The sequence below is a fragment of the Stylophora pistillata genome, chromosome 7 (assembly GCF_964205215.1).
Source record: "Stylophora pistillata chromosome 7, jaStyPist1.2, whole genome shotgun sequence".
Taxonomy (NCBI): Eukaryota; Metazoa; Cnidaria; class Anthozoa; order Scleractinia; family Pocilloporidae; genus Stylophora; species Stylophora pistillata.
Genome location: NC_142525.1, coordinates 32,193,962 through 32,215,330, shown reverse-complemented (window position 1 = coordinate 32,215,330; position 21,369 = coordinate 32,193,962). Strand labels below are relative to the sequence as shown.

The following is a 21,369-nucleotide window of genomic DNA, read 5'->3' as shown; positions in this document are numbered from 1 at the left end:
TTCTGTTTTGGATAATGAAGTGAAAAATGAAATAATAAGTTTTGTTATACCTCCCAATCTAAATACGTTTTCCGATTGTAGTTGAAAATGTCACGTGCCATGAGTTAAAACTCGCTAATTCCCTGGGTAGAACAAATCTTACTACAGTAATGTAAATCAGTAGCGTTGTGTACTACTATAAGGTAACGCGTGCACAGACCAAGTGCTCTACACAACTGCTTTATTAGAATAACGATGAACTTAATTACATACAAAGATGTATATGGATAATCACGTGACTGCGGTCAAGGGTGTGCTAACCAATATGGTAAAGATTATCTAACAGGTATTTATCCCAATAGGAACAAACACTACAAGTTGTAAATAGTACGCGAACTTAGTGTTACCAATTAATTGCTGTAGATTCTCAATTATATATATACAATCATTCATTTGTGTGGCATTCATTTTTATCAATTTCGTTACATAATGTCATTTATAGTGTGAGCGATCTTCCGGCAGAAATGAACACTACTTAAGCAGTAGCGAAAGTAAGGCCTGAAAAAAATTCAGGCTTGTACGGGATTCGAACCCATGACCTCTGTGATACTGGTGCAGTGCTCTACCAACTGAGCTAATGAGTCAAATGGGAGCTGCTTATTGCGTTGGTTCGTAATAAATCCGTAAACTGATGAGTCGACGCCTGCGAATATATCTGAACAGCGGTTAAAGAAATTAGTGTCAGAGCGATCTTCGCAGTAATGAACACTACTTAACACCACATTTTTCATCGCCTTTTATGAAAGAGTGGAGGATTTTTGGGGGGGATCACATGGTTTTTAGGGGGGGAGCGGAAGAGAGGACAGTCGTCGCTGACATAGTACATAAAGGGGGTACTTCGGAAAATTGACTACCAATTAACTACCAACGAGGGGTTACAAAAACATTACAGAGCCTAAGGGAGGATCAGTTAAATTTATTGTGGCATAACCGAAATCCTTCAACTCCCCTCCCCCCCTCTTATCCCCTTAGGGAGATGTAGGGACTTGTCCCTTACGTAATTTAGCCGAAGATAAATTTGGTTGTTCAAGTAATTTGTGCCGTGTGTATTTAAAGATTAAATGTTTGTTTACGTTTTAAAAGGTCGTTCTTTTGTAAAACACAAATGAACAAAACACGACTATTAACTCCCAAGCTTGGACTTCCCACTCGCACACGATGAGCAAATTTGTGTGCCAGCCCGCTAAAAAAAAAAAACTTTTTCAGTGTAGTCAATTTCCTATTTTTAGGGGTAGAGGTATACCAAAATACTTGATGAATGGCCCCTAGGGAACAATGGCTTTGGCTCGGGGAACATTGAGACTTTCGGGAAATGAAAACTCAGTTTCACTGAGGGGAATTCTTAACAATAAAAGAGAATTTGTCCCTTTTTCATAGCTTAGTGTTGTGGCACTTAATAATTATTTTAATCCTTACTTGTAACTACGCTCCAGATTGGGGATGATAGTCCGAAAGACAAGTGACACTGCTTTGAACAAAGCAATTTCCTTGTTCTCTTTGCGCAAGCTCAAAACGAAGAAAAACCGAATTGCTAACGAGGGTTTGCACATCTATTATGATTAAAGCTGAGAGGTCGTGCTCGCTCTGAGCAGAGTTGAAGTTTAGAATTTAATTTAATAAAAACTAATAATAATGATAATAATAATAATAATAAATGATCAGTATTTATTTTGAAATGAATTTCTAATGATCAATTGACAAGATGAATCAGTAGGGGAAAGAAGTTGTAATAAAGGTGGTCGTTTCTGAAATGAAGATTTCTACTGTTGACAAAATGCGCATTTAAAATACTTAATTGTTTTACTATAGTTATCATGAAATAACTGATATTTGTTTATTTCCATTTATAACGGGACCCTGTCGTGGTCTACCGACAAAAAATCTTTAGGCCCCCGTTGTGTGAAGTGATCACGCCACCAAACTCACCTTATGACAAATCCAGAAGTTAAAGGCAATTCAAGAGAACCCTCTTAGAACACAACTTAAAGTTCTACCACCTTTTTTTTCGTGCTGTAGTAGATATCGATCATGAGGCTATGTGTTCGTTACCGAGGCCTGATCACTTTCTATTTTTGTGAGCGCTTGCTCTTTTGTTTACCAGCAGAGAAGGTAAAACCAACTCAAGTTCAAAGTTAGCAGGTGATCCGGTTATCTAAGACAAGGTGGGACGCATGCGTAATACTGCATGTAAAAAAATCGTTTGTCAGATTGCTTGTGCGAACTAATAAAGATGGGCAAGATCAGAAAGAAGTTCCCATTTGAGTGATTTCGAAAGCTATCATCTCACAGTGGCGCATAAGCTTTAATTTGGGATTTCATAAAACACAAAAGGGATACAGATACGATGAATATATGAAATTCATATATTCATCGTATCTGATTTATCATCACGGGTTTATTACGAATCAACTTAACGGCCTGCTCCCAGTTGGCTTGTTAGCTCAATCGGTAGAGCGCTGCACTAGTATCGCAGAGGTCAGTGGTTCAAATCCCGTACAGGCCTGATTTTTTTTTCAGGTCTGATTTTTGCTATTGCATAAATAGCGCTCTCTACTACGAGGATCGTGCATCATAAGTAAAAGGGATAGTCCGCCACTAGCTTGTCGAATTTTACTTCCACTCTCGGCAATCGTGTCAAGCAGAACTTCTCTGATTTCTGACTTATTCTTAATCTTAAAGACGGTGTAAAAGCCTCACACAAGTAATTAAGTTGACGGGCAACCGAGGATGTTCGATCTAGCTTAGCCCTGGTAATAACTTCTTTCATTTTATAGCGGGCTTTATCATTTTCAATCGTTTACTTCATAACTTTGCAATCAATACCCATGACTCACTCAGTATACTACGATGCAGCTTTTAGTAGTCAGCGCCTTTACTTACATACGGGCATTGACCCTTAACACTAGTAAAGAGGGTAAGTTTCTAAAGAAACTGTGGTGCTGCGTCGGTGGGGGGGGGGGGGGTGGGGGTAACAAGGCAATTTGGGTTTTATCAACTGAGTTGACTGATGGAAATTGACCACTATTTGCAGTTTACATCTACCCAGAACAGTCTTATTGTCCGGTACAACTGATATCAAACAAGAACTTGAAAGATGATACAACTCTTTTTACTTCTAATGATATTTTAAGTCTATTAAATTGCGCTAGCAGGAACGTCTAGAGCTCATCGATATTTAAAATAGGTGCTCCGTGTGTTAAATTTTGGTATGAGACAAACCTAAGGCTGAACAGATCCGTAGCTGGGAAGATATTCCTTGAAGAGAACTTGATAATTATTTTCATAAATATGGCTTGTGAATGACAGACTTTACCTTTCACTTTTCACTATTTGTACGATGTAAGGAAGAAATCACCACATGGAAAACCAAGCATGTGTTGAAAGTTTATGACAATGAACGATTAAAGCAGCCACGTTTTAATTTCAGACCACAACTCTTTTGTTTTCTTCTGTCTAGAAAACAAAAGAAGGGTCGAAAACATGGGTTGATAATCGTAGAAAGCGGAAATTATTTTGTTCCAAAGCTCTAGTTCTTTGTTTGCATGATCCTATAAAGTAAACAAACACGTGTCACAGCTTTGCATTTATATTTAATCAGAGCATGTGCTATTCACTAACTCAGAAGGATCGCCCACAAAACACTGTTGAATGCTAGAAAATTCGCCCCATCGATATATGTCTTATGTGTTTAGTTTAAGCTTCCACCTACATGTACTTGTCTCTTTTTGTCGATCACACCAAATGAAGCTCTTGATCTGTGTGAAATCCAGGTCAATAAATCTGGCCACTCAAAACGCCACACCATTCAAGAAATCCGGCGGTGATCATAAAACACTAAGGTGATCAGGAACCAGTTTTGTGTCATTGCCTCACTGCAGCCTCCCATTTGTAAGTATAGTAATTGGTATTTACTTCTTAAATATGGTTTAAATAAAAGCAATATTCTATAGAGTTAATCTATTAAGTCGCTTGGAGAGATTCTTTGGTTGCTAGTCAAATGTACTCACTCCCAAACAACTGAGGGAGGTGCGCATGAGCGTGAAGGTGTTTTAGAATATTTTCCAAATGACTCCGTACTTTATTTTTGTCTCAGATGAAACGTGTCTGGCTCTTAACATTTTGATTGCTCGGTAAAAATGAAATGAAGCGTATTCGAAGTCGAGACCCATACCTTCTTTTCTTACCACCTTAGAGCAACCATACATATTTTTTGGATACAGTCTCTTTTTTCATTTACAAGACTGTTTGCATCTGAAGCAGAGGCTTTACGGACGTCCCTAACCAAGTGCATTGTTTTCAGTGATGTTGTCAAATTGCTAGTCATTAGGGTCAGAAAAATTATGCCCGAAAAATTTGAGCTTTGCTTTTGAGAGTTACCCTTTGAAAACATGGCATTATGCCTAAAATATGCTCGCATTTTACATCATTCTCCCTTTGATAATTCTATTTAAGCAGCTTTTGAGAGCCCTTACCTACCCCCCCCCAGCCAGTTTTCCAGAAAGAAATTCTTAAGGTACTTGCTGCCGACAGAGTTCTGCTTACAGATATTTATCATGTTAAACTGTAATACTCAGGGAATTTTTGAAGTATTGCAATAATGATGCTGGCATTATACTCGCTACTTTGACAATAGCATGATTCCCAAAATAATACCGGCATTCATCCCACTCTACCGGATCGTATGCTGGTGCAGCAGGCTGACACCAACGAGATCTCGCGCTGATCAAGAAGAAATGTTAATGAAGCCATCAGTGATGTATTTTATCCTCTAGGGTTTCAAATTGTGCGGCATTGGTTGTACTTCTTGTTAATAAAGATTTGCATAAGGTGTAAACTTCTGGTACTGCAAATGAGATTCCTCAGCGATAAATCGAAAATGAAGGATTCTAGCTAATCAGATTTAACATGGAGCTTTACTCTGAGGTTACCTTACTTGTAGACTTTTCTATCTCCTTGTTGTGCATTTTTGATATCAAGGTGTAAAAGCGTAACTCTGTCAAAAGTAGATATCTTACTGCACAAACTGGCCCTGTTGAAACGTTAAGAAAAACTAGTAACCGCAAGGGGTCATATACTTTCTCTCCTATAAAGGGATACAGTGTTGCATTAAATTTGGGCGACCTTCTCAGGTGTCGATTAAGAGTAAAAAGTGTATCTTTTTAAAGGCAATATTGCCAATTTGTTCCTTACAGAACCCCGCAGAAAATGGACGAATTAAATAACAATCGCAAACAAAATGACGGTATTTTCAAAGTAACTTGACTAGATAAAACTCACCTGCAAACTTTCACAGAAATCTGTGAATTGACCGTTGTCGAATTTGAGGTCTGAAAAAATCAGCTTCTTAATGAACCAATTGCTTATGACGCGGACAGAAACTTAAATCAAAATCATGATTGCTTAATTCAACCGGTTACCAAACCACTCAGTGCCCCCTTGTATCACGATCGTCAGCACCTTTCCTTCCTTTAAACTGTTATCATGTATTTTCGTTTGTTGACTGTATAATTACCGAATTTCTGTTGTTTGTTTTTCCTGACTATTTTTCCTAGAATTGCAAAAAAAAAACAGAAAGCATGTATAATCAAATTTAGGTTTAATTTGGTGTTATCATCTGAGTTGATAATGTAAATTGGCCACCGTGAAAAGTTTCAAAGCTGAAGTTTCGAGCGTAAGCGTAACAACAAACTTGTAATTTCTCTTGCCTATAAAGGTGTTAGGGTTAAAAAAGACTTGTTCGTTCTCAGGCGCACTTGAAAACTTATCCATCAAAGAAACTTCGCCTTTTTGGTAAGGGTAATCCTCAGTTTCGTTTGTTACTTGTGTTTAGATTGGCTTAGAACCTTTGGAAACCAAAAGATATGTAGTTGCTTCGTTAGTAGTTTACTTTTGTACTTAAGCGTATGGTTGCAGGAAGAACCTCTCTTGTACCAACCTCAACATGATGTATTTTAAGATTTAATCTCTTGAAGTTTCATTGAACTTCGAGAAGTCTTGGGGATCCTGCCCAGAGCCAACATCTGACATAAGTTACCGAGACAAAACTAAGTAGTTATTTGTTTCCTGAGCAATATGTCAAATTTGTATCTTTGGTTTTCTTTTGCATGTGGATAATCACATATTCTTTTAGATTTCATCGCAAGTGTTACAGCGTATATCCTACACTCAGCCTCATCGCAATAAACGTGTGAAGATTAGCTGATCGTTTTTCATGTTTTGACGAGGCATCGTTTGAAAAAGCGACGAAACCTTTTCGAACAATCTAACATGCAGTGACAATATTGGTGCGAAAAAAATTGCAACCACACGTTGATTTGCTTCAGTTGCCGCCGCCCAGTTAGCTCAATGGATAGTGCACTGGACTGTTGTGCGGGAGGTCGAGGGTTCGAGCCCCGGCCGGACCAACACTCAAGGTCTTAAGATAATTGAGAAGAATTTGCTATCTTTCTATAACATCAAGAAATGATTAGATATTCTAGTCTTCTCGGATAGGGACGAATAAATGGAGGTCCCGTCTCCTGCAGGGTTGGGGTAGGAGACGTTAATTTCCCACACACGAGATTACTGTGTGATGGATGTCCTCCCCTGGGGTGGGATGGGTGGGAAGGTGAGATCGATATGGACTGAAGCGGCTGCCAGAGGCGCCTGAGAAAATGCCGACGTCTGTTCTCAACCTTAACAACATCTCATTGTAAGAAACCTGTAATTCAGCTCTCTCCAAAAGGTTTGAATAAACATCATATTAGTATCATATAATTGATTTTAATTGCATAAATGAGAAAAAATAATTCTACTTTAGTGGCAAATAAGGAAGACTTTTGTTATTCACAAATCAATGATATTTGTGTCTACTTGGGAAAGTAATACTTTGATCATTAAAACCCCTTCGTATCTGTAGCTATTGGCTGGCCTTCATCTGTTTCCTGATGACTCGATGATAAACTGAATTATTTAAAGACAATTTTTAAAACATCTGCCCGAAGAAATTTTTATGGATTTGGTGGAATTATGATATGATAGGCTTTAATTTGTATTATAACATAACCAAAGTAAAGCGCGCTCTGATTGGTCAATTTAGCGTCCCCAATTTGCCCATGGGTGTACGCTGCTGACGTGAGCAAATGCAAAGACTATTTTTCCGCGCGCGCTTGTTTTTTCTGGTCACGTAAGATTTGTTAAATAAAAGGGAACTCTTTAGCTACAATGTATCAATGTTATGTTATAAAACAAATGGTAAACACCACACCGTACACTATTGAGTTATGGATGCACTTGGGAGGTTTGCTAAGCACTCAAGAAGCTAGAGTCGCTCTCGGCTATCGCCTCGAACGACTCTTACGCTTCTTTCGTGCTTAGCAACCTCCCGCGTGCATCCATAACTCAATAGTGTACGCTGTGGTGTTTACCATTTGTTAATAATTTCCTTCCCTGGCCCTTAGGCAAAATGAGAACTAACTTCAAAACTCGCCCTAAAGACAAAATTTCTCTATAGTTTCAGCGTCATTTTCATGTTTTCTGTTCACTTTCACACACTTGATTTGTTTGTTTTTATCGTATTCTAACATATTGCGTTTTCCAATTTTCAAGCTTGCTATGATTAGTAAGTTTACTGGAAAAGTTTTCATAATTTGTTGTTTCTTTTTAGTACTTAGAGACTCCCCTAGATAAAAAACCTTCCAGAACTCACTACTACTATAAGGACGTCATAAAAGATACAAATACTGAAAAAGGGGCCGCGAAATTAATTAGTACTCGACGTGTAGTAAAAATTCTGCGTCGTTTCCGTAAATAGAGTAAATCGTGGGACAAAATTCTGACCAGAAGCTCCATCAAGCAAAGAATTTTCCATCGATTTGGCAAGGTAAATCGTGAATTTCCCTTCTCTTCAATGCTTTTTTTGCAGCGATTGAAATCAACAAATTTTTAAACCATGAAGCTTGTTGGCGACTGCTTGTTTAGCCGGACATAAATCATTGAGGAATTGTCTGCTTTAACTAACAATGAAAAACGAAAAAAAAAATGCATTTTTACAGAATCTGTAAAAAAATTATTTTGATGGTTATTGTCACTCTGAACTAATCAATGCAGCCGTCTCGAAATTAAAATTTTCTTCAATTGTCGGCCATCTGAAATGTCGGCAAGCATTAATAGATAGAGGCTGATAGTTTCGAAAGAAACTGTTTGGGGCTGCGTCGGTGGGAGTAACGAAATAATTTGGATATATCAACAAAGTTGAAATAGTAAATTGGCCACCGTAACGATTACAAAAGCTGACGTTTCGAGCGTTAGCCCTTCGTCGGAGCGAATAGAGGAATTGTGGGTTGTGTGTTCTTTTAAAGGCAGAAAATGAAGCTCCGTTATTGGTGGGAAAATAGCATTAATAGATAAGTGTGTTAAAGCACTTAAAAAAAAGTTACCTACGAGTGCTATCTATTTCGTTCTTTTTTTATTTCAATTTTTACTAGCGTTCAGTTCGAATTTTATCGTCAGATCCTCCTTTTATTTTTATCATGCTTTGTCCTTTCACGGGAAGCATTTTGGAAATAGCAAACCTGAATTTTTTATATAGATCTTGTTCATCCGGTATCCGGTACTTCAACTTGATTGTCAAAATTTTTAATCAGCAACAAAGCTTGTTTGGAGCTTAAGCCTTTCCTTTGCTAAACTAGTCGACCAGGTTGTGGTCGATGAAAAATGAGGTGAAAATGTTGACCGATACGGAAGAGAATATGTAATTTAACGAATGCAATGTTTGAGAGGTCGAAGTAAGTCAGTTGGGTGAGATTCATAGTGGATAAAAGGAAAGTTCGATAGGTTTACTGACTAACTTACAATATCTCGAAAAATAAGGTTTGTTTGCAAATATTATTTCTGTCCAGACTTTTATTCACGGTGTTTCTTTGAACCCCGCAAATCATGTTATCTAATGGAACTACAGCTGAAAGAAACTACGATTTCGGCCTGACAATATTATAATAGTATTTGCCGGAACCCAAAGCTTGTTTTGCTAAATCTTAATAGAATTGAAACAAAGAAATGCCAGCCAAATGCTTCCGCGCGATCAAGCACCATAATCTATAAAAACATTTCGTTGAACTAATGAAACCAAAATAATTAATTGTAGAAGGATCGAACAAGAGAAATTGCTAAGTGTGGCTGCATTTATGTAAGAATAATATAGCTGTTAGACAAACTCTTGTATAAGAACAATGCTTAGGTGAGATGCTCTTTAACAAGCCGCGCATAATTGTTCGTCGGACATGTTTTATTTTTCTTTTTTACCTAAGCAAAAAACGGAGACATTTGTCTTTTATGTTGCTCACTCAGACATTAGAAAAAACCACGCAAACAGCTTTCTTTTATACGTTGGACGAAATGACGCCTCTCTTCGTCTTGAAAAAAACTAAGATTCGGCTAATCCATGAAAATTACAAATCAAAACGAATCGAATAAGCACTTCTGCTCTGTGTTTTATTTTTAAGTATCTGTCATGCGATACAACATTACCCTCAAAACGTGTTAGAAAGCTTTTGCAGAACTACTCAAAATGTAATTTATATAAAATGATTGCAAATGTCTTTTTGATGAGATAAAAAAAACTGAGTTTTTACACCAATTCAAAATAATGAGTTATTTTAGAAACTTTTCCACCTGTCCGAACTAACAATGCGTTATTATCATCCCACCAGGAAAGTTGACCCAATAGTTAATATATCAACTGCCTCAAAAACCGATTCATCTAATATTCAAAACTGTGGGGTGTTTACAAATTTCGAAGTTGTATCGGCGAAGATCAAGGAAGTGAAATTTATCCTGTTGACGAAGGAAAAAATAATGATAGCAAAACAATTTACGCTCGACAGAATGTGTGAACGGTTGTAGTGAATGACGTTCATCTTGCATGCGTTAGTTTTTCCTCTTAAAATTTGGCTTAGTTACAGTTGGGACATGCCGGGTGATGCATATGAAAAAGTATAACTAAAGGAAACGTCGAGGAGTTAAGGTATTTGTTGTTTTTTTTTATTATTATTTGTTTTCCAATTCTTAAATTTTTTAAAGGATTGAAACTTTGAGCTATGCGATAGCAGATCCTTTTTTAAAAAACAGTCCTTAGGTGACGCTTGTGTCTTATCTAATTCTTATTAAGCCAGCACGGTCTACATCCCTATATACGCACCGCCGTACAAACAAAACATAGTGCGTGCAATTTATTTTTTTTTTTGGTAAAATTCCCGTCCAGTTTCGCGGCAAGGCCCCTTCACCAGCACACCTGAGTCTTCTTCTACTGGTATTTTTGTCCGTCCAAATAACTTTGTGGTAGTCGCGCAGGATAAAACTGCAAGTTTCTCAAGGCCGATCTTCAGCAAATGTGAACGGCAACATCAAAATCAAAACCGGCCTCGGGTTCTTCAAAGCGAATTTTTGCATTGACAAATGTTTTGGTATAAAGATGTTTAATGGAAAATTTAAGATTAACCAAATGCTTAAAAGCGACTTTTGTATCCACTAAGTCAAAAAATAATTGGTTTATGCTCAGTTTTAGCTTTTTGCACAATGTGGCACTTAGAAAATTTGGAGAACACTTAAGTTGAAGCTTTTAAAATCAGTCCCGGCTGCGCTTCGAATCAGTCCCGGCTGCGCTTCGAACAGCTCTTATCCAGCTCTCGCGATCGTGCTCTCTAAAGTCTCCTGCCTTTATCCATACCTCGATGTACGAATTCTAGGCGTGAGGTAATTTTTGTATAGCCTTCCTCTGATATTTAGATCCACTTCTAACTGTCATTTTGCAAAAAGGTTAATATATATTCATCATCAAAGCGAAATGTAATGGGCTGTCGGAGGGAAAACAAATTCCACTACAGTGATTGAATGATTCGTGTCTCAAACTGTCAATGTTGGGGAAATAACATTTCGAAGAGTTTTCATGCTTTCCTTTGATTTCATTTCAGGAGCACAGAACAAACATCGCGTCATTATGTCCAACATTAATTGCTCAACCGACTTGCACGAAATTTCCAACTGTACAGATCTGAGTACCAAGAAAAGCAGTTACAGCGCTCCTTACGTAAACGTGGTAACCTTTTTCTATATTTTAATCATTGTCACATCTCTAGCAGCATATGGAATCATCATCGCAACTGTTTGCATGAATCGGCGTTTACGAACGATCTGCAATTATTTTATCGTCAGTCTTGGCATAGCCGACTTAATGATCGTTTCCATGGTGATTCCAGTCAACATTGGCTTGATACTGGGAACATTTCGCTTCAAGTCGGCCGAACAATGCGTATTTTTGTCCACCGTGAACTTAGTCAGCCTTTCAGCCGTGTCGCTAAATCTTTGTACTGTTAGTATGGAGAGATTCTTTGCTATTGCCTTTCCCTTCAAATACGAAGCATTCACGACAACAAAAGCCACCGCTGGAGTCATAGGCACCGTTTAGGTGTATTCATTGGTTGCTGCTCTGTTACCATTGATGGGTTGGAGGGCTCGGCCTGCAGCACTTCGAGGCAATGTCTGCCTCAATGACAACGTCGAAAGCTACACTCTGTTCATGGCTGTAGGAAGTTTCTTCATTCCTGCGTTCATTATGTTAACTACAAACACAATTGTCTATCGCATCGCCGCCAACCAGGCGAAGCGGATTTTTCGCGTCGTTCCGGCGATGGGTCCAAGCGCTGAAAAAATCCGTAAAAACTTCCGAGCAGCGAAGCGCATTTCTCTAATTGTGGGTGCGTATCTCCTTTGTTGGGTCCCTCATATGGTCGTGCTCGTAATGGGGCTAATCATAGGCGCACGCAGCATACCCCTTTTTGTGTACCCAATCACTTTGTCCCTTCAGTACAGTTGCTCAGCGGTGAATCCTTGTCTATTCTGTTTTACCAACCAAGAAATGAGAGGCACATTGAAAAGAATGGCATGGAAAGTCTTACGAAGGACACCTGACATAACACTTTCAAGTGATAGAGGCTTGGCGCTGGAGAGGAGGCGATCTACTGCTCACAGAATTAGCCAAGCTACAGATATTTCTGCACTGGGAAGTAAGGGCGATTCAAGGACAACCGTAAGGGCATGCACTTTAGAGTTTTCAGCTCAACAAGGAAATAATGAATGCAACTCCAAACTTTGAACCTTTTATTTAACCAGCGTGAAAAGGGATCAAGAAGTAAGATATTCACGTGAAGCGGAAACGCAGCTGCCCAACAGAAGCGTATGAGCGTCCAAAAGAAGAGTTTTTACGGGTGGTCATTGTTCGTGGCTGCTTTATCGGCGGAATCTCCGGAATCTTCAAATCTCCTTTTAGAACAATTGGTTCAATACTACCCACAATTGGTTCAATACTACCCACAATTGGTCCAATACTACCCACAATTGGTTCAATACTACCCACAATTGGTCCAATACTACCCACAATTGGTTCAATACTACCCACAATTGGGTCAGTACTACCCACAATTGGTTCAATACTACCCACATTATTGCCCTTACCAGAACGGATCTTATTGACCTCCTAAACGTAGCCACCAAAGGCCAACTATTTCAATTTAACGAAGCTCTAGACGAACAGACAGATGGCGTTGCTGTGGGGTCCCCTCTCGGGCTCTTATCAGCAAACGTCTTCATGTCATCCATCGAAGATACCCTTGAGCGACAAATAAAACTTCCATCCTTTTATTGTCGATATGTTGATGATACACTCACTGTAATGCCTGATTTAGCAACAGCAACTACTTTCTTGTATACCCTCAACAGCGCCCACACCTCAGTCAAATTCACCATGGAGGTGGAGAAGAACAGCAAGCTTCCTTCCCTTGGCACCGAACTACTCAACCATGCACCTCAGATTGAAACCAAGGTGTATGTGAAACCAACAAACATGGGTCTACTATTACACTACCAAAGCCATGTAGACAATCGCTACAAACGGAGCTTACTGAAAACTATGCTGGATCGCGCACACCGATTATCTTCCTCCTGGGCCCATATCTCTGAAGAGTGTGATCGCCGAAAGAAAGTTTTCGCATGGGCTTAAATACCCGGAACGCCTGGTAAATTCTACCATTAACACCTTACTACAATCAAGAATTGTTGGTACGCAGCCCACACAGACGCCCAAAGAACCAATATCCATTGTTCGTGTGGTCATACCTTTCAAAGATCAGGAATCAGCAAATTATGTTAAGAAAGAGCTCAAGAATCTTAGCATGAAGGTGCAGACAACTGTCCAGCCAGTATTTGTTAGCCGCAAAGTTGGTCAAGATCTTAAAGTACGAGAAATCGAGCCACAGATCGTCAACCAATAACGCGTCGTTTATCGTTTTCAATGTGACCTGTGTGATAAGGGTTATGTGGGCTATACACGCGGACACTTACACACACGCGTGGATGGACATAAACGAAAAGCATCTTCAATATATAAACACTACCACGAACGGCACAGCGAAGTCCCGAAAGACCTACTGAAACGTTTTAGCATTCTGAAAAAGTGTAGTAACAAGTTCGATTGTTTGGTGAACGAAATTCTTTTTATCAGAGACCTAAAACCCACTCTGAACGTGCAAAGCGATTCAATCCGCGCAAAAGTATTTGTATAATTAGCTCCTAACATATTTATGCTAATTTAGTGTTACACCTTGCCGCAAACTTTGCAATTTTTATTTCTCCTTGACAATGGCGTCATGATGACACCGAAACGTCGGTTTTTATCGTTGGGTTTTGCTTGTCTTTGCATTTCCAAATCTTTATTGATAAGAATCTTAAAACGCGATAATCAGCTACATTTGTTCAGGGGACTCGAACAATGTAGCAAGAAACAGATTAACTGCGATGGCTCAATCGAATTCCTCAGACTCTGTCAGAACTTCGACCTAACTCCAACTTTCGCTAAGGTCAACAAAGCAAGGCGTTCTAAATCTAAATGGTAGCACTCTTCCGAAACCTTTACAAGGAATGTCATCTCTGAGGAACTAAATGGAAAAATCTCCACTAAGACCTTTTTACACAAGTTCAGTAATCGGGCTGAGACAACTTGAGAATGATGAACTGATTAACGGCCTGTCAAACGCCTCTAAAGGAAACCCACTCCGCTGCAATTAATGCAGGTAGTCATCTTAATGTCAATTTTCTAAGCGACAGACTCGAACTGGACAGCAAATGTCACCATAAGGAAAAATTTTTCGAGACCTTCAGCGGAAAATGCGATTCTACAATAATCTAACTTAAAGGTTAGCTTCTACTCGCGCAGTTAAAACTCTCTTCAGATCATTGCTTTGTTCGTAAAATTTGAGTTGCAACTCTCCGCTTTTGAAATCTATATTTTGCTCTGCATATACTTAGCGCACTTTAGAATAAGGAGAAACAAGCTACATAGTTACGTTCATTTTTCTTAAGAGAAAATCATAAGATTTCTATATAACAACTTGGGTTTGTGTTTGAAATATCAAATGTTCTCGTCTCGGAATACTTGCTGAATGAAGCTTCGCAAGGTACGAACATAAAAGTTGCTTATCTGGGTATAATATCCCGCGTGATATTTCATACGTGGAACTGCCCACGACCAGTGAAGGTAACTGCTTATACAACTCTGGTTCGCCCAAAATTGGAGTATGGTTGTGAGGCCTTAGATTCCTATTTTAAAAAGGACATTTCATCTCTCGAACGTGTGCAACGGAAAGCAGCAGGGTTTTGTTTTAACAACTATCAACCTACAGCCAGTGTAACCGAGATGTTAAGCGACCTAGGATGGTCTAGCCTCGAAACAAGGAGAACAATAGCCAGATTAAATCTAATGTATAAAATATGCCATGGCAACGTCGACATTGACAAAAATAGTTATTTGTGCCCCTCTAAAATTTACGGAGCCAGAACTCGTTCTGGCCATAATTACAACTTTTTTAATATAAACTGCCACAAAGAATGTATATTTTTATTCCTTTTTTCCACACAACCTCAGAATATGGAACAAACTTCCGAAAGATATTGTTCAAAGCATCTCTTTAGAGACTTTTAAAACTAAGATTTCCAAGTATTTTAACGAGAAACTTTAAACTGGTAGATATTATTTCTATTGTTGTTATTTACACTTTTTGTATTTTTAACGTTGGTGTGATGTCTAACGACTTTACCGACGTATTTTAATGTAGATGTTGATCAGTGTAGATACGTTCTGTCCAAATGTATAAAAGCACATCAAATTTCAAAAGAACCGACATTCAAATGAGTGGACGATGACTTCTTAAACGCATGTGATATTTCTGGTAGGTGGACCGCAACACAAGTTTTAAAATGTCTACAGGAACCTTTTTGTGCAGATAAAAAAAAGTTAATGATAATAAACTATATCCGATGTTAGACATTTCTCCTGTTCTGTTCAGACTACTAAAATAACTTCAAGTGAAAACCACATGTATTTTTATATACCATAATAGTAACACAACAAAATCTCCTCAGTAGGGTGGTCTCGTCATAAGTCCAGTCTCACTGGGGGGCGTGAGATCCTCCCACTGCGGGTCCGGGCCCGAACATCCTCCCCACCTCTCCAATACTTTTGGATACTTGACACTGGTTTCCGTGTAACTTGTTTCTTCTTCGCCCTTTCCTTGACCTTTCGAGCAACAGACTCTCCACCGTAAGCACCGCTGTCACAAAATTCACCACTTCCAAATTGAGTACTGCTTGCTTCCAAACGATGTAGCCTCTGTACAGGTCTCCTTAGAAGCCCTTTCTTTGTCTTCAAAACAACAGTACGAATCAAGCCGTCTTTTCCAGGAAGCAATCTTTCAACTCTTCCCATCGGCCACTTTCCTCTCGACACCTTGTCTTCAGAAATCAGCATTACATCTCCAATCTTGAGGGCTGGTTGTTCATTCACCCACTTCTTTCTAACGGATAACTGATGCAAGTACTCTCCCCGCCACCGTTGCCAGAAATGGTTAATAAGCTTCTGCTGGTACAGATATCGCTGCCTCGTTGTGCTTTTGTTTGCTGAAAGTTCGTCTACGAAGTCCGGTAAGCTAAACAGGGATCTTCCAATAGCAAGATGAGCTGGTGTTATAGGCGTTAAATCTCTTATGTCGTCACTTACTGTGGTGAGCGGTCTCGAGTTAATAACGGCTTCAATCCTGGTAAGGATGGTGGCCAACTCTTGATAGGACAACAGCGCTTTGCCCAAGATCTTGCGAAGAGGTTCCTTCACTGAACGCACCAGCCTTTCCCACCAGCCGCCATGCCAAGGGGAGCGCTCGACGATGAACTTCCACTTGATTCCCTTGGAGGTCAATTTGGCCTGGAGCTCTTCCTGATCTATCCGGTCCCACAATCCTTTATTGACAGATGACCCTTGTGTGAACAACTGTTGGATCTCACGGTCAGCGCATTTGAACGTCTTCGCATTGTCAGACCAGATGGTTCTACAGAGCCCTCGTCTACTGATCATACGAAGAAATGCTTGAAAGAACTCTTTAGTGGACAAGTCACCCGTAAGCTCTAGATGGGTCATGCGGGAGGAGGCACAAGTAAAGATGCATATATAAGCCTTTTCTGGGGAGGCACTCCCTCGTACGAACAATGGCCCTGCAAAGTCTACACCAACGTGAGTGAAGGCTGGAGACAATGACGCCCTCTCTGATGGCAATGGCGCCATTTTCTGTGAACATGGACCAACTCGTTGACGTCGACAAACAAGGCACTTTCCCAGGATTCTTTTAACTTCACGACGTCCCTTGGTGAGCCAGATCTCTTGTCGTAGAACCGAAAGAGTGCCCTCCGGTCCAGCATGAAGTAACTCCTTGTGCACACTTTGTATGATTTTCTCAACTACCGCATGCCCATGTGGTAAGATTATTGGATGTTTGGTACCCTCTGGCAAGTCTGAGTGCTGTAATCTACCTCCTACCCGCAGCAAGCGATCTCTCTTGTCGAAATAAGGGTCCAATTTTAATATAGCACTGGTGTTTGGTAAAGGAAGGTCCTCCTCCAGCCTTTCATACTCTGCTTGGTACACCTCTTGTTGTATCTCCCGGTACCACCTCAACTTGGCATCTTGCAGCTCCTCGGCTGACAGCTCTTTGGAACCTGCACTTATTCCTGACTTAAAAGCTCGAACACCTCGAATAACAAATGCTGTTACCCGGATTAGCGTCAGCCATTGCTCATATCGAGATGGATCAATCACTGGTTCCATAGTAATCAACGCGCACGTTCTTGTCACCCTTTGTTTTCTTTCTTTCTCTACAGACTCGGTCAATTCGTTTGGCGACTCTCGTTCTTCAGGCAGGCATTGAGAAGATAACCAGCACGGTCCACTCCACCACAACTTGCTATCAGCTAAGACCTTTACGGGCACTCCACGTGTAAGTAAGTCAGCAGGATTGTCCTCCCCTGAACAGTGTTTCCAATGGTGTGGGTCCCATGTGGACTGAATCTCAGCAACGCGGTTTGCTACAAATGTCTTCCACTGGCTACTTGAGCCTCTGATCCACTGAAGAGTTACCATGCTGTCAGTCCAGCAGACTACCTGCTCTACTTTGAGTGTTAACGTTAGCGATTCTACAACAAACTTCAGCAATCTTGCGTTAACAACAGCTGCAAATAACTCTAATCTCGGTAACGATACAGCCTTTGCGGGAGCCACCCTTGATTTGGACATGACAAGATGTGTTGACGCATGGCCGGTTTCATCCAAGCACTTGATATAGACTGCCGCACCGTATGCCTTAGGTGAAGCATCACCGAAGCCATGGAGCTCTATTCTAGAACTTGATCCAATGTTTTCCATGAAATAGCGGGGAATGGTGATACAACTTAACTGTGAAAGTTCCGATTTCCACGACCTCCACTGCTTAGCAATATCCTCATCTAACTGGTCCTCCCACTGTAAACCCTTCTGCCATAGTTCTTGGAACAACATTTTCGCTCTGATTGTAAATGGTGTGATTAGTCCCATAGGGTCAAAAACCCTCGACGCAATGCTCAACAGACTTCTCTTCGTTTCAGGGTCACGAGCGGCCAGCGTACTTGGTGGCACGTTAAAGAGGAAGCAGTCAGTTAGTGTATTCCAACATATTCCCAGTGCCTTGAGCGGTTCCCTTGCATTGAAGTCAACAGTACTGGACTCTGCCTGATCTTGCTCTGCAATGTGGCTAAGGACCTTCTTCGAATTACTGGCCCACTTTGTCAGATTAAATCCACCTCGTTCCATCATCGCACTTAAGGACTGCTGTAACTTCACTGTATCTTCAACATCATCAGCACCACTAAGGCAGTAATCCACGTACATGTTCGACAGGACTTCCCTTGATGCGTCAGGGAACTCTTCGCTGCATTTCTTCGCATGGCTTTGAACTGTGGCAATGGCCAGGAATGGACTACAATTAACACCAAATGCCAACCTTTGCAGCTTGTACACTCTCGGTGGTTTATCACTTTGTAGATCCCTCCAAAGATAACGTAGAGCGTCCTGGTCTCGTTCGTCAACCTTGATCTGGAGGAACATCTTTTCAACATCAGCCATAAGTGCAATCCTACGTGCTCGGAATCGAAGTAATACTGATACCAGGTTAGGTTGAAGTGCTGGCCCTGACAGAATACAGTCATTGAGAGATACCTCATGCTCGTCATATGCTGAAGCATCAAAAACAACACGGCATTTTGTAGTTTTCTTGTCCTCTCGAAAGACTGCGTGATGAGGTAAATACCTGACCTTCTCGTTATCATCAACTGCTTCCTTTACTTCTACGGCAAATCCCTTATCTACGTATTGGTTGATGGTATCCTTGTAAGCATTGGCTCTCTCTGGGTTTCTCCTCAGCTGTCTTTCGACACTCTCAAGTCTCTTGGCTGCCTGGAGGTAGTTTGACTTGAATGGCAGAGCATCGCTTTTCCATAACAGCGGTAATTGATAACGCTCACCATCAAACTTCAGTCCCTCGTTGAACTGTCTAACAGACTCTTCTTCCTCTAAGGACATGGGTGTATTCCCTTTATCTACAATTCCAATAGATTCCAGCTCCCAAAACTGCTTAAGAATGTCTGTAACTGGATCAATGCACACGGTAGACAGCATGGATTGAGTGTTCTTAGAAGAAAGACCCTCGATGGGTCCTCCTACAATCCATCCAAGTGTTGACTCTACTGCAGTGGGAGCATGAGTGGCTTCCCCTTTCTTGCATTTACCACTCATAAATGAAAAGTAAAAGTCTGCTCCTATCAAAATATCGACGTTAACTGGTCCACGAGGGTACGAGTCGGCAAGTATCAAGTTCCGCAGGTGGGGGTAATCTTCTAGCCTGATCTCCACTGGTTCTAGTGGTGTGCAGATCTTGTCAATGGTGAGGGCCTCCATGCTAACTGGTGTTGAAACGTTTTCTTGAACAGAGGCAAGTGAGAACCTGACTTTCTTCATTCTCTTCGTTTGACTGGCTTCTCCCCCTAACATGGATACACTAAGGACCTCAGAAGGTCCATCAAGAGCAAATGATTCGGCAACCTTCTTGGTGATATAAGACCTCTGGCTTCCTGAGTCAAACAAAACTCTTACAGGTGCTCTCTGGAAATCGTCTGAAACCAGCATGGCTGTCCCAGTCTGTAATAAGGTTTGTTGCATCTTGGAGTTGTACGAAGCCACGAATCCACTTAATGTTGTATGTCCCTTTTCTTCCATGGTAGGATCCCAGTCACCATGAAGTATATTGTGATGATGCCGGCCACATCCTTCGACTTTGCACTTGGGTTGGCGGCATACTGAAGAATAGTGGAAAGTATTTGCAGGCTTTAAACAGTTAAAACATAGCCAGCTCTCCCTTACTAACTGCCAGCGTTTGTCAACTGACTTTCGCTCAAGCTCTGGACATTTAAAGGTTTCATGTCCCTGCTCCTTACACACATGGCAAGCTGCATAACTTCTCCGATTTGTCTCACTTGCTAGTAGAGCGGCTGCTGAAAACACTTTCTCCCGGGTGTTCCTTGCCCCAGCTCCATCCTTGTCTCGTGCTCCACTTCCTCTAGCTGTCCCACCATTCTCACCAATCATACTAGCATTCCTTTTTCCGGCCTCCTTGGAAATCACTTGTTTATTCAGGAACTTGAAGAAAAGTTCAAGATCAACACTCTCTTCCTTTGTGTCAGTTAGTTCTAATTCCCATTTCTCGGATAACTCAGGTGGAAGTTTGGTTTCTAATATTGGAAGGAGGATACAAGAATGGGTCGTTGGCTTTTCGCCTAGGGCCTCCAGTGCTCTAATCCGATTCTTTAGCGTGTCATGGAGATCTCGCAAAAACTCTACCCCTTCGTTTGACCTTGGTAACTGGATAATTGACTTGACTAGAGATGAAATAATTATTCTTTTCCTACCAAAGCGATGTTTCAGAGCATCAACAGCATGCTGATAATTAGCACTAGTGACTTCAAATCCCTCGATTGTGTGATAAGCAATCCCTTCAAGTACTGAACGCAGGTAGGTGAATTTTTGAACAGAAGGCACATTGTCATTATCATGAATAGCAACCTCGAATTGGTCCCAAAAATTTTGAAACTTTAAAACATCTCCATCAAATTTGGGTAACTCAAGTTTTGGTAATTTTAAATGTGACTGTTTGTGCTCCGCTGAACTCGAAGTAGTTTGTTCGTCTGCTTTGGAAATTGCTTGTCTAGATATATACTCTTGAGCTATGTCTAAAGCATTATCAATCACTCGTTGATAGTCAATCCACTTTTGAGCTTCTTCAGCAACTTCATCATCAGAAATAAGAGCAATAATTTCCTCTCTTACCTTACTACAACTCTCCATGTAACCATTCAACTTTTGAACACGATTTTCCATTCTTATGATGTTGTTGCTGGGACTTTTGCTTGTCTCAAGTATTACTTGTATCACAGCATTAATGTCCATCTTAAGGATCATTTCTTTCCTTCTTAATAACTGAAAATTACTTAACTGATGATTGGCAGACTGTGACGGCGAAAGTTGACCAGTTGATGCTGCAGGCACGTAGTCAGCTGGCAAGGCTTGTTTAGAGCCTATATGAGTCGATTCCTCACTTTCGTTTTGCAAAGATGGAGGATTAGATTCTTCATGCTTTATAGCAACTATAAGTCGAGCCATGAGAGCTGGTTTCTTTCCTTTTGCCGGTAATCCTCTCCTTTGTAACTCAGCTTTGACTAAGGAAAGAGACATTTCACTCACAATTTCCTCCGCTGTCGATGCACAGTTGTCTGCCATATTCAAAACTGTAATCGTTTCTCTCGATGTTTACTTTTCTGCTCAGTGCTTTGCTTCCCCAAAGGTTTCTGAAATCCGGCTTCGAAGGACCATAATGTTCTGTTCAGACTGCT

General features: G+C 40.5%; 1 protein-coding gene and 1 pseudogene across 2 annotated transcripts; one reads left to right on the top strand and one right to left on the bottom strand.

The window, feature by feature from the left end:
• Positions 1 to 9,811: 9,811 nt before the first annotated feature.
• On the top strand, positions 9,812 to 15,403 carry LOC111330332 (alpha-1A adrenergic receptor-like; annotated as a pseudogene). Its single transcript, XR_015989810.1, has 2 exons — positions 9,812 to 10,042; positions 10,989 to 15,403. The product of XR_015989810.1 is annotated as an alpha-1A adrenergic receptor-like (transcript).
• Positions 15,229 to 21,256, bottom strand: LOC148727466 (uncharacterized). Its single transcript, XM_088726486.1, has 2 exons — positions 15,574 to 21,256; positions 15,229 to 15,338 (listed from the first exon to the last, which is right to left on the bottom strand). Exons 1-2 carry the CDS (start codon positions 21,254 to 21,256, stop codon positions 15,229 to 15,231), a joined length of 5,793 nt encoding a protein of 1,930 aa, XP_088582612.1.
• Between the last annotated feature and the right edge of the window lie 113 nt (positions 21,257 to 21,369).

What these genes read in the sequence shown, in the direction of transcription:
- LOC148727466 (XM_088726486.1), bottom strand. Translation starts at nt 21,256, where the DNA reads ATGGCAGACAACTGTGCATCGACAGCGGAGGAAATTGTGAGTGAAATG. An exon ending in TATCCAAAAGTATTGGAGAG is followed by an intron (nt 15,339 to 15,573) that starts GTGGGGAGGATG and finishes CTGCACAAAAAG; the next exon opens with GTTCCTGTAGACATTTTAAA.